This window comes from Lupinus angustifolius, chromosome LG10 (assembly GCF_001865875.1).
Source record: "Lupinus angustifolius cultivar Tanjil chromosome LG10, LupAngTanjil_v1.0, whole genome shotgun sequence".
Classification (NCBI taxonomy): Eukaryota; Viridiplantae; Streptophyta; class Magnoliopsida; order Fabales; family Fabaceae; genus Lupinus; species Lupinus angustifolius.
In genome coordinates this window covers 7,188,163-7,202,676 of record NC_032018.1, presented here as the reverse complement: position 1 = coordinate 7,202,676, position 14,514 = coordinate 7,188,163, and the positions used below count along the sequence as shown (strand labels likewise).

Sequence of the window (14,514 nt, the reverse complement as noted above, 5' to 3'; positions counted from 1 at the left end):
AGTTTTGGTAAAACTACTACACGTGTGCCTTAAGTTTCTTTTATTTCAATTTGATATGTAATTTTTTCATTTCAAATATATCTTTTATCAATATATGACCCTTCCCTACATGATTATCATGTTTGACCTAATTATAATTGAATCCACATGTAGTTAAATTTTATTGGGTCTAGGGTAAGATTTGAATTAAAAAATTAGTCTCCATCAATATTTGAGGCTCGGTAACGGATAAACATGACCCAACATAATTCATCTTATAGTCATCCATTTGTAAGTGCTTATAGCATTTTGTAATGTCCTCTCTATATCTCATTTTTTAAAAGTTTTTTCAATATTTTGGGTAGTTATTTATGACACTTTTGTGTGAATATAATTTCAAATACCATTCATTTTCTAATTTAGTCATTATATACATAAATGTATATTATTAAAAAAATATTTACATATATAATATTTCGTATGTTAAATCACATATCGATAATGATAAGTAATATTTAGAAGATTTTATCTAAAAGATAAATACATTATATTTAATTGGGTCTAATTTCGGGATAAAAAGTTAGTGTGACCAACATTTAGGGTCAAGTTAATCTTCAATTCTAGCAGTAGGTTCTGATTCAAAAAATAGGTTAATCAACATTTAAGATCAGATAAAGAACCAACCTGTATCATACCTAACTCAACCTATTTTATGTTCACTCCTATGCTTGGTTAATACATGCATGTTTCCCTTTAAGCAAGACTTGTATATGGAGAAAACCTCCTCGTTGATAGATAGTTCCAAGCTAAAAGTGAATTGTTTACATCTGAGGGTCTTTTGTAACTAGATAAAACAAATTAAGTCTTTTATACTTGAACATCCAACATAAAAGCAATTTATATATTACTAGTGATAGTAAGTGACACATGAGATTAAAAACTTAATAGAAAGAAAATTTCTTTTTCAAGTAACATGAGTCAATTAAAAATGTGTGATGATGAATCACGTTTGATGAAAATGATAGAAATCAGGGGATCGTGTATTTACAACGATCCAAAGATAAAATTGGTTGAGATCTTACAAGCAGCTAGAATAGTCATAGTTGCAAACTACATGACCTCCAATGACTCATGGATCGACAGAGGGAATTCAGAAACTGTTGGATATGACATCGTTTGAAAATGATGACATATGTTAGACATCTAAGGTATTTAGTAGGTAGGGTAGGTATCATGCACTCCTAGTTAATTATTGAATATGTTTTGTGGATGGACAGTCGAGTCAAAACGGGTGGTCCGATCGGGCCGGCCCGCTAAAACCAAAAAATTTATAGGGTTTGAGTATTAGTTTAGATACTTTTATTAAATCTAGGATTTTAGCCTGGCCTGGTCGGGCTATTATAAATCCGGGCTCGGGCCGGGCTTACCTGGGCGGGTTCGGTCTACTCGTTTTACTTATATGTTTTAATCTTTTTTGAGACTTTTGGCTTGGTAATAACTCTAATAAGCACTAAATGAAAATTTACAAAAACAACTTATAATAAAAAAATAGATAATAAGTATTATGTAATTATGTATTTAATTAGATTTAAATTTACCACAAAAAAATAATAAAGAAAATAATGTTTACAACAAAACTAAAATCAACATAAATTGTTTATCATAGAGAACTCCACAACATCAAATTTAATATAATAGTTCACAATGAAAGTGTTGATAAAGAATATACAAAATATAATATTTTTATTAGTATCAAATGTTTATATATTAAAGTGAAATTACAAATTATAGTGTGTTAGAGAGTTTGAGTCCAATAAAATTGAGAGATTTAATAAAAAAGTTATGTTAAAAATCATACACGTGGACTTAACGTCACGTCTTAACTCAAACACAATGTATTAAATCCGCAAGTTTGGTTGCATTTGGCATAACAAATATGTTAAGAAAAGTTATACATTAATATCAAATGATACATATTTTTTTTGAATAGATTATATATGTTAAAAAAATTAAAAATTATTTTTTAGTTTATGCGAGCCAATCCGCCATAACCCGCAACCCGCTTAGGACGAATTTGGGCTACCATTTAATATGCATAAATTATATCCGAATTTTTTAGCCTGGCCCGACTTAGCCCGAACCCGATATATGCTAACCCAAACCCATCTGGATAGCCCGTTTTGACACCTCTAATTATGACATGATTCATATTGTATTAAATTTCCCCATATCCCGAGTTATAATTATCGTTCATGAGATGCATTTATATGACATTGATTAATTGTGTGTAATTATTATTTGTTGATTGCTTTAATGTTATAATTAATATAAACTTACATTATGATCATGGTAGTTGATATCTTACTCTCTATAATGTCTTTCTACATGTCTAATGCTATGTATTATGGATATTCGTTATTAGAATTGTAGGATGGAAGACCTTAACTATTGTCCAGTTAAGTATCCACCCTATGTTGAGATTGTTAGCTAGGAAAACATCATCCGTTCAATACTTGTATTGTCTATCGAACCATCGTCTATGATACTACTTTTTAGATCAAATTTTTCAAACACTAGAAATTACATCGACTAGGCTAGGCAAATAAATACGTCGGTTTGACATCACATCTTCATGACATTATATCTGTAAGACTTGTCATTTTTATGATTTTTAACTTATTCATTCCATGATGAGACTTCTTCACCATGTCACCCACACTTCAAATTTGCAACTGGATTTACTCAACTTTCCAATCTAAATCACAATCCTTGTATTTTTTTTGACCTTTCCTTAGAAATAAGAGTCTGTTTTAAAATGTTCAGAAATGAACTTCAATTTATTCATATGAAAAACTGATGAATATTTTTAACCACACAGACCCAATCATCACTGTCATATTAACAACAAATAATGGTTTACAAGAAATATTACTTTCATGAAGGAAAAAATCATAAAAAAGAAAGTAAGAAAGAATACAACTGTTCATTTCCCCAGGGAAAAAAAGAAGGGGGAGGGGGATAAAACTGCTTTTTATACACTTATGAAGCAGTTGACCCTATTCTCTGGTATCCACAGGGGAAAAATGAGATAGCAAAGATATAATTCACAAATATAATAGGTAAAAATTAATGACAACAGTACCTTCCTTTAAAAATTTATGCTGTTGCTTTGAATAACTGACTTCCAAGTGTCACAGTTGGGGTTCCTTCTTCACCCATAATTGTTGTCAAATTCATTTCTTTATCACGTGTCCGATCAAGTTCCGTTACCACATAGCTCATTGCAGGTCGTCTCTCGCTTGAAGGATCTAAACATCTAACTATTAGCAGGATGAAGTCTTCCATGCCTTCGGCTGTAAAACTCCCCAATCTCTGATCAATGATGTTAGATATAACGCCATGGTCTTGATTATTTTGCACCTTAAGGAAAACAAAATAAGAGCACAAATTAATCACCAGTACATGGTTCACAAATGAAATTTCAGGAGAAATTGCCTTGGAATGAATTGGCCCGTTTTCTCATAGCAATGTTTCAAAGTCACAAATTTCATGCAGCATGCATTCAGCAGCACATGAACTGCACATTTTAGTCCAAAGCATAAGGTACTTGATCGAAAGACACACAAGACATGTGCCCAAAAGCCAGGCTATAAACCCTGCATTAATGGTGTTAAAAATTAAGCACTTACCCATTCAACCAGATTTTGGCTAGAGTACAAGGATGCTGATTCTGTTGCCTCTTTCCCACTTAATAATTCCAACAAAAATACCCCAAAGCTGTATATGTCACTCTTTTCAGAAAATCCTCTGAATTCTTTCACCCTGCAAGGCATGATGTACATAAATCGAGAAAAGTGTATCTTTAATAAATAAAAAACACAAAACATATAAGCCTGGAGTTATTACTCGGGCGCAAGGAATATTTCATCTGCTTCCACTAGAGAAGATGAGGCTGCAAGATCAACTCTCCCAAAAAAATTACGAAGTCCAGCATCTGCGACCTTAGCAATGAAGTTTTCATCGACAAGAACATTAGATGTTTTGAAATCCTTATGCACCAGACGGGGACTCAAAGAGTGAAGATGAGCCAAACCTGCATAGAATAGGATGAATGAGCTTTTGAAAATCAGAAACAGGTTCCCAAAGCTTTATGCACAGAGAAGGGATTACCAAACAACGGAAACATTTAGGATGGCTTACAGACAGAATAAGTGGGGTCCATTATGTTACTTGATATTTTATCTAAAAGAGATGAAAACAGATTTCAGGAAAGCCACAAATGCTCACTGATTTTGCAAAGGATCACCTTTAGCTGCACCTTGAGCTATTGAAAGTCTATGCTTGAATTCTAGCTTCCCTTGCAGTTGTTGACCGGCACCTGCAACGGAAAATCAAAGTCGCAGGCATCAGTTTTAGAATAATCAATTCATTTAGCTAAAACAAGATGGAAGAAATTTTACTACATGTAGTATAAAGCAATACAGGGTTGGACATACATGTTACAAAGCATTAAGCACAGGATAATAAAAGTATCAATCCAAAACATTTGAATAGTGATAACATCCATGATTAAACTATGCAGATATATAACAGGACTATCACAAAAAAGAAATATTCTGACTGCATAGGAATTTACCATACAAGTGACTGGAGACACTTCCGTTAGGCACATATTCATATACAAGAAACTGTAGATTGTTTTCCTGGCAGTAACCTATAAGAGTAACAAGATTCCGATGCTGTATAGATGAGAGATAGCGTACCTAAAGTAAAACTCGGTCCTGTTAGATTAAAGCAAGAGAATGAACAAAAAGAGATACACTATGACTAAAACTAAATTTTGAATGCAATTTCAGATATTTCACCATAATCCTGTCAGTTATCACCTAAAAAGAACCAGGACAGAAATACCGATTATGTTCACATATATTTCAGAAGAAAAAAGAACAGATATTTTATTCTAACGTTATTGCACACAAATAGATGTTGTTAGAGTGAATTAATGGGCAAAGAAAATTTTAACTTTGAGTCAACTAAAAATATATCTGAATACAACTTCCCAACTTCTACAGAACACTAGTAACAATTCTGAAGCTGAAATAGACATGGTACATAGGAAGGAATTGAGACGTAAAAGATGAAGCAAAAGAGGGCTTCCTTTTAAAATTAGTTTCATTCATCTGAATATCAATATAAAAATTTATGAAAACAGAAACACAAATCTGAATGATTAGTCATCTCCAAAATGCATTGGTTAACATCACATCTCATAAAATCAAGTATTAGCACAGGAAAGTTAGTATTACCTCATCAACAAATTCCTGACTATCGAGTCCACGGCGCTTTTTGATGGCAACAAGCATCCCATCTTGAAGTAAACCCTTGTAAACCTCCCCGAATTTTCCTTCTCCAATCATATTTTTGACACTGAAATTATTTGTGGCCAGAGATAGTTCTTCCATGTCAAAACGCCTAGTATCTCGAATTGGCAACTCAATTACACCCTGTCTTTCCACTGCATGTAATGAAATTTCATTGCATCACAAGGAAAATTAGATGCGTTCATTACAGAATAGATTGTCCCTGAAATACACTCGACTAAGATGTTACCTTGGGAAGGATCGGAGGAACCTGTTTCTGAAGTCCTTGAAGCACTCCTACGGTGAGACAGACAGTACCATATAAGAATAATAACTATCCCTACCAATGCCACGGCTCCTGCAGCTCCTCCTAATATCGCTGCAAGAGAAATTGACATCTGGTATCGAATCACTTCACTCGTGCTGTACAAATTTATACGAACGACTATTACACATGGAACCTGGAGTCCAAACAGCATAAGATCACAATCTAAGAAATATTAATATAATGTGGCTCAAAAGAAGGGAAGATATTCTCTTTTGGGGGTAAATAGAGGCTAGAGACATTTTTTTATATACATTAGACTACTTTAAACACAGCCAAAAAAGATTTTGAGACAATGGTCAATAAAAATCGTTGGAAATAGACTTCAATCTTAATGGAATCTTGAGATAGATTGCAAAGGACATTACTTTGCAGAAGGCATGCAATGAAGAATACAAATATAAAGACTAAATAAATTTTCATATGATAATGATAATGCTGGAGTAAAAGAAGGTTACATTCAAAAGGGGTGTGCATAATAATGTAATTAATGAATAGTTCCAAGCTAATAAGTAATAACATCAGCCAAATCTGAAAAAAAGTTTAGGATGCATGTGTGTTCCTAAACTGTGTATGCATTCAGACAAAATTGGATCTTAGCAAATAATAACATTACATATGAATAAGAAATGAGGATTTCAATCTACATTATTAAAAAGTGTTGGTCAAGTGGTGTAAAGTTCCGCTAGATCCTCAGAATAACTAATGTTTACACTTGTTGGGAAGGAGGGTCATACATCCCAAAAGAGATTAGTTCTGTACCCAAAGGGTGAGGAATACTATTGGTTGTATTCCTCACCCAAAAAAAATGAATTAAGATATAAATAAGGGGAGTGGAATGGAGCAACAAATAGAATAAAGTGGTTACTTTTTGTAAAATCTCCAGAAGAGATAAATAATGAGGCAGGATCTCAGAAAGCCTGAACTTCAATTACCAATGACACTTCGAAGGAGCTTCCAATTCCACAAAACCTCATATCTCTTTCCCCTCATATGAACCAATTCTGTATCTTTCTCAAGACAATCAAAATGTTGAAGAGGCAAAAAACCCTTGAAATGAAGAGCAAGTCTTGAAGTCAAAGTTGGTACCAAAAAGACAGTCAAGGCCTGAAATGAATATGCTCCCTGAAAGTTAGGGCCACTCTGTAAGCAATGAAAAAATGAACCAAAACCTCTCAATCTATGTTGCACTTTTTTTTAGTTAATTACAAAGTACTCTTTCTCTCTCAAACCCTTCTCGAATCCGATTAAGTGAGAGACTCGTGCACTAGACAATTATGTTTAGAGTATCATCATATCATAGTTGGAGAATGAAACAGACAATGCCGACAGAAAGTGACCATGCGCCGACAGACACAACACACTATCAGGTTTATTACCACCTCTACCAAACACTTCAATTAAAAAAAATCATCATAAATATAACTAAATAATAATAATATACACACAACAAAAATAAATTTATGTATTTATTAAAAAATAGTGATTGATTTTATTGTTTTGATTGATGGTTTTTGCTAAAGGGAATTCAGTTCAACTGAAGCAGGGTAGAAGTAGAATATGAATGCAAGAGAAGAGAAAAGAGTTTTTGTGTGCGTGTGTTGCAGAGTAAGGGAGAGAAAGAGAGAAAATAATAATAATAATAATAATTTGTAGGCTGTAAAGGGGTATAATTGTTGTCTGGTAGTGCAAGTTGAATGGGGTTTATAATTATTTATTTTATCTGTGTCGTGTACGGGGCATCTTTGCTGTAACAGATTCACACTGGTACAATACTTCACATTGCACAGCTCAGACAGAGGGAAAGAGAGAGAGCAAGGAAAAGAAAAAGTACATTTTCCTTTATATAAATGTATCATTTTATCAGTAAGAAACTAATCTTTTTTATTTGATGATTCTAACCATTATTGTTCTTCACAATTAAACTTTTGACTTTTTTTTCTTCATGTATTTAGGGATCTAATGTGATTTTACTAATGTAGTATCAATCTTGACATGTTGTAGGTATAGTACGAGCAAAAAAATTACAAAGCCCTAATTTAACTATATGATAACATAAAACAATGATTAATATAAGAGAAAATGATATATACTGTCATTGCATTATCTACAATTGATATTTAATTATTGTGGACTTTTAAAAAAAAAATGATTCAAATGAATGGTGGATAATAAAACGCATATGTATAAATCTTTACATTGTCAGTGCATAGCTTTTACACTCTTATTATAAAGTATTGCCTAATGATAATTGAAAGCACAACAAATTTTAAAAAGAATAAAAACAATATCATATTTGTCATATAAAAATAAAATTAGTTACAAAGGTAAAAAAACATTTAGGTCCATTAATTATGGGTCTTGTATTACGTATACTTGTTGCTCATCCTCATGTATCCATATTAGGTTTTACACCGCGTTGTTGTTAAAGAAAAAAAATAAATATATATACTGAAAATGTAAGAGTTTTTTATACTGTTGTTATATTATTTACCATTTATTTTCGATCATCATTGACTCTTCAAAAAAAGTAATTGCGGATAATTCAAAAAAAGTAATTGAAAAATAGTACATTTGGAAATGTAAAATCAGAGAGATATGTGTAAAAGTAATCCCATATTATTTATGTAGATAAAGATAATTTAGTTGTTATCAACAAACACAAATAGGAAATGCTAAAAGGGTAAGAAAGAGAGAGGAGAGGGATTCAAAGGTGTGGCTTGTTCCTTATGTTGTGGGGTTGTTGTACCCCACCAGCCAGCTATGTTGATGTTGCTCCTACTGAATACAATTATATACTTGACTTTGAAAATAATGTGTATTATATAAAGACAAAGGAACTAGGGAAGTACCTAAAGTCGTAATAGAAGAAGGTTGTGCTGTTTCTTTTTATGAATTTTACCTCTGAAGCTGATGCCACACTCGTTTGTTGATCTTAATTCTTAGGAAGATGTTTATCCTAATTATTATACTGGGTCAAGCGGTAATCTCAAAGATATGCTATTAATATACTGAGTTAAAATAAAAAAACGAGGAAAGTAAATCTAGATTTAATGATTTAGATTAAAAGGAATAAAAGCTACTAATATGAATTTATTTTCAAATATTCAAAAACTGTATATACATTCATGTCCAAGATTAACTATATAACTCCACCTGTGAATATTAATAACAAAATATTGTTACGTGAATCTTATCATATTCTTAATGATCAAGATTAAACAACATAAATAACTAAATAGGATGTCATTAATATCAACATATTGATTATAGCGATGTAGCATTCATCAATTAAACCACCTACCAATTAATTGTTATATTTATAATAAATGAGTTTAATATTTATGTCGTAAATGTAAAGTTTTTTAATAAATGAGTTTAATATTTTTAATGGTCAACATATGAATGGTGAATGATATACATATTAAATTCATAATAAATATATTAAATTGTAAATATAAATATTAATTTTTTGAAAATATAACTTAATTATTAAAATGTTACCATTTTTTTTTTGTGTATTTAAAAAATATAATCCATAGCAAATCGATTTACACCAATACAGTGTGACATATTTTGACTAATATTTTCAGTTTCAACTAATTTAGTTATATGTCTCTTATAATTACCATGTTATATGTAAGACTGATTTTTCAATTCATCCGATCAAGTAAGATTTTATAAGTATAAATATTATATATATAGAGGATGAATTCGTTTACACTCAAGTTAAGTTATATTAATCTCAATCATTGATATTCTTAAATCCAACAGATCAAATTGCTGAGTTAAATAAGTGATGAAAGAAAAAAAATAAGAATCTTAGAAAGCTTTTACGTTTCACTCATTTGATTCGTTGAATTTAAGAAAATCAATGTATAAGATTAAGTGTAACTAATATAACTTAACTTAGATGTAAACGAATTCATCCCCACCAACGGGCGTTGGTTAAAGTGGTACATGCTTGATTTCCCTTAAGCAAGAACTTGGGTTCGAGTCTTGTGGATGGAAAAAATGTCCATCATAATTTATTTCTTAATATACTAGTGACAATATAGAAGACTCTTACACTAGCAATATATACATTATTTCTCTTGATTTAAATATTAGTAATATACATAAATCTTTTTTAAATATAAAAATATTGATTAAAAACAATTGAAATTATAATAAAATATATAATATAAAATTATAACATTTATTTTCAATTAATATTAAAACAACATTTTCTTTATCTTTTTAGGGATATTTTAGTCATTTGAACCATAACGTCGTCTTTCTCTTCTCATTTTCTATCCAACCAAACAGGAGAGTAAGAGAAGAAAATATTTATTTCTATTCATTTTATCTCCTTATTCTCTTATACCAAAATCACAAAAATCTACTCTAATTCTTCTCTTTCTCTTTTTCACCTATTTCTTTCTTACTTTTTCTCTTTTCAATCAAATAAAGCATAAATGTTTAATAGAGAGTGATTAGCCATGCATAAAGATTTTTGATATATGGAACATAATTATCCCTCATGGATTAGTATTTATATATATTAACAATACAAATAAATATTTGTTATATTAGAATATTTGTAGTAGATAAGTAATGAATTATGAGTTCGAGTACCTTGGATACAGAAAATCTGACTCTCACTCTAATAAGATTGCCTTACATGAGAAGCATATATATGATTTGAAGAAAAGAATAACTAATAATTTAAAAGTGTATAGTGTAAAAATTTATATACGATCAATGTTTCACTCAATATTATTTGAATTATTTTTTAAAAGAGTAAATAATGATTGAAAATGAATATGAATAATACAATGACATATAAAACTCTTAAATTATCAGTGTATATATCTTTTATCGATGATTTAAAGCAAAAGAATATACCAGGGCAAACTCGACAGCTACTCTCCTTTATAACAATTGTTTATTCCTATTTGTAACAGCAACACTTCTTCGGATTCTCATCAATTATTCTTTAATATTATATGCACTTTGTCATTGCAATGTAAGCATAACTAATATATAATGAGGGTGATGATGATTACCATGATGATTGAAAAAAGTCAAGAACTGTTCACAATTGTAGCTGTCAAAACCTTAGGAGTAAAAGCTACCAACAAGTGAATCATATTTTTTCCTTGATATATTTTTACCTCATCTTTTGTGAAGAGAGGGACATGGCAGACGAAAAGAAAAACAAAGGAATAAGCAAATAAATAAATGGATATGATTATTGGCTTCAAAGATTATTAGACTTAAAATAAATCAAGACAATAGAGGCACAATTATATCATCAATAACATTATTATCGAGAAGATAAGATGCCAACAAAATGTAAGTAGTGTTGTAAAATCCTACTAAATTTTAACTACATATGGCAAAACAATTTACCCTGTCTATTTAGGTTGTGTCCGGAAAATTTAAATGGGCACACACATGCACACATTATCTTAACGAACAAAATTTATGCATGACTCGTTTTAAAATGGGCATGCAGACTGACTGCAAGCATTGTCGAATATTAAAAATTCATATAATAAAATAAAAAGAAATTAAAAATAGCAGTTGAAGATGAAAAATTAACAAAAAGATTAATATTTTATATGAAGTTGAAAAAATCACATCAAATCATAATTTTTTGAGCCATTAAAAATCACATTATATCATAATTTATTTATTCTTTCTTAAATTATGTATGTGGGTTGCCCATTATAAATGTCCACATGATTGGTGTGGGCTGGGCGAAATATGCAAACAAATAAATTTTGTATGTTATGCTCACAAAAAATACAGGCATACCCGCAAGCATTTTTATTTTACCATTTTTAATCTCAAATATCGTATTTAAGTCAAAAGTTAAAAGTTTGATTATGTAAGCAATACTTATATATTGAGAGACAACAATACATCCAAAAAGAAATTAATCTCTTCTCATATGGTGACACAATATCTTTGATTATAATAAAATATGAAATAATAATAATAATAATAATAATAATAATAATAATAATAATAATAATGTAAATACTAAATCACCATCTTTAATAACACAATGTCAACGTCCAAAGTTGTTGATTGTGGCTCAATGATTTGGTACTCTTTCTGTCTGTAATTATTTTTTGGTTTAGTTTGGTCTATATAAAACTGGCAGCACTGGCATTGTTGTCAGTAAATTTATTTAACATGGTTTGCCTGATAAAGATTCACTACCCTTTTGTCATTCTTTGTCACACAGCTCATCTAACAGCAAATAAACTCAATCAAATTATTTTCCTTCAAGCTTTTCCAGATAGTGTAATCGTTACTGCCCCCACAAAGATTACATCTTTATATTGCTGACGTAGACTACTGGGTTAGCCAAACTCAATAACTCACCTTTCATTATTTACCTTTCTTCCTTTGCTTTTATTACATTTTGCAACTCTTCAAATTTATGACCATAAGTCATGTAATATAGGATCATAGATATATGTAATCTTATTCTTGCAAGTTAATAGACTATTTTAAAGATTTGAATTTATAACATTTTATATATTATAAGACAAACAAATTTATGGTTACATCCAAAGTCACCCTCTTATATTTATACTTTATATCTATATTAGACCTTATTTATGATATAGCAAGATAGATCTACATAACACAATAATAAAACTAAATTTATATATGAACAACCAATGTAGCACTTATGAGTCATTAAAACTAATTGTAATAAAGGTAAATATTGTTTTTCAACTAAAGTTATTTCAATGAAGTGGAAGCTTTTAGTTACTGTGTCTCTCATACATATGTCAATGCAAGTGTTTCTTGTAAGACAAATGTAAGGACAAAATTTGATCTCATATTTATCATAATCCCTTAATATATTTTTTTACCGTAGTTGAGTGTTGTACTTGAGAATTTTGTGTTGGATGTGCCAAAAAAACTAAATAAAATAGCATTAAAAATGAATATGTTAGACATAAATTTGATATAGTTGTTATCATAGAAAAAATAGTAAGAGATAAGAAAAACCATACACAAAATAATTAGGAAAAGTTCAAAAATAACTGTTTTTCAATAAACGTAATTTATATAATTATTGTTAAGATATATTGTAGCTAACACCATCTAATAATAAAATTAATCTTTAGTTATTGACTTATTGTTACACTATTATAGCGCAACTCATTTGAAATATGTCTACACCTATAAAGTAGATTATGAAGATGAAGGACTGAAAACTCACGATGATGGTGTAACCAACTTTAAGTTAGTTTTATACAACCAATCATAAATTGATGAATCTATTTAATTGAAATTGAAATTAGGAACATTACTTTATATACCAAAAACTTATGACTCATCAACATCTTAAATGAGATCTCACTAGTCACTACTATGAACAACATTATTCCCTTCCATTATGCCCGATGATTGCTATCTAGGAGAAGCTTTTCTTGTTGTATTTAATTGTTTATTTTAATGGCTAGCTATGTTGTTGGAACTTAGAAGTCATCGAACGTAGACAACTATACTCCACCAACATAGTTGTTGGCTAGTTGAGACAGAGGTTGCCTCTTCTAGTATTTTAAGATTAAATTTGTGTATGGCATAAAAGATATTAAGGAATGAAAGGTAAGCAGACAATGTGTGACATATCAATGCAATTTCAAATTATATTTGGAAACCAAATTTTTTTACCACATGAATATTTAAATCTCATGTACCTTGAGAATCAGAGATATAATCCTAGCTTGGGACCTATAATCAAAAGGTTTTTTTGGTGGTATGTGGATGTCTTAATTAGGCTTAATAACATATTTGGCTCCAACTAGTAGCAGCATACGGAAGGACATCTTCTGCATGTCCCACGATGTATTACTTAATGTACCATTTTATTTTCATGAGTAAATTACACTGATATTCCTTGAGTTTTAGTGAAATTATACAAACTACCATTCATTTTTTTACACCTACACAAACCTCCCCTGATTTTTATACTTTCATTACACTGACCACCATTGCATAAGAAATAAGAAATAAGAGTAATATTTTAAACAAAAAGTGTGATAAATGCAATTAAGTTAAACAAAACATGATATATTGTGGAGACAAGTCAAAATAATATATGAATTAATATTTCTTTATTATTTTTTTGTTTGTTACACTATATTATAAGAGCGATTTTAAACAATATTTCTTTAGAATTGTTGATACATTTTGTAACAAAAATAATAAAATACAATGATTTGTATATTATTTAGACTTGTCTACACAATATATTATATTTTGTTTAACTTAATTGCATTTATCACATTTTTTGTTTAAAAATTACACTTATTTCTTAGACGGGGTGGTTAATGTGATGAAAGTATAAAAATCAGGGAAGGTTTGTGTAGGTGTAAAAAAGTGAGGAATAATTTATGTAATTTACTAAAACTTAGAGAGTGTCAATATAATTTACTCATGAAAATAAAATGGTACATAAAGTAGTACACATCTTGCAACATGCGGAAGATGTCCTTCCATATGCTGCTACTAGTTGGAGTCAAAGATGTTATTAAGCCTAACTAAGACATCCACCACCAAAAAAACCTATTTATTAAAACTGGACTTTTTAGTATACCAATTGGGCTATTTTAAAATTACGTGTTAGTCGGGTTTACATGGTCAGGCTTACTTGGCTGAGTTCAAGATATATGTTATTTTCTTTCTTTTTCTCCTTTTGGAACCTTTGAATAAGTATTCATACCGTAGTTAGAAAATGCTTTGATATTGTTTGAGGCATAATACGTACCTCCTGATTTAATTGCATGACAATCAACTCCTCGATGTACAAATAATTTTAATTTTCTCGCAATATTT

The 14,514-nt window shown here is 30.0% G+C and overlaps 1 protein-coding gene across 5 annotated transcripts; it reads right to left on the bottom strand.

Annotated features, from left to right (window-relative positions):
• Window positions 2,841-7,115, bottom strand: LOC109358844 (proline-rich receptor-like protein kinase PERK1). Of its 5 annotated transcripts, XM_019603319.1 has the most exons (9): window positions 6,754-7,115; window positions 6,533-6,668; window positions 5,590-5,800; window positions 5,286-5,494; window positions 4,616-4,742; window positions 4,286-4,357; window positions 3,886-4,072; window positions 3,669-3,801; window positions 2,841-3,399 (listed from the first exon to the last, which is right to left on the bottom strand). In XM_019603319.1, exons 3-9 carry the CDS (start codon window positions 5,735-5,737, stop codon window positions 3,136-3,138), a joined length of 1,140 nt encoding a protein of 379 aa, XP_019458864.1. In that variant the 5' UTR covers window positions 5,738-5,800; window positions 6,533-6,668; window positions 6,754-7,115; the 3' UTR covers window positions 2,841-3,135. The 5 variants fall into 5 exon arrangements, with proteins under 5 accessions (XP_019458864.1, XP_019458862.1, XP_019458863.1 ...); XM_019603317.1 differs by having other exon boundaries at window positions 6,533-7,115; XM_019603318.1 differs by having other exon boundaries at window positions 5,590-5,762; window positions 6,533-7,115.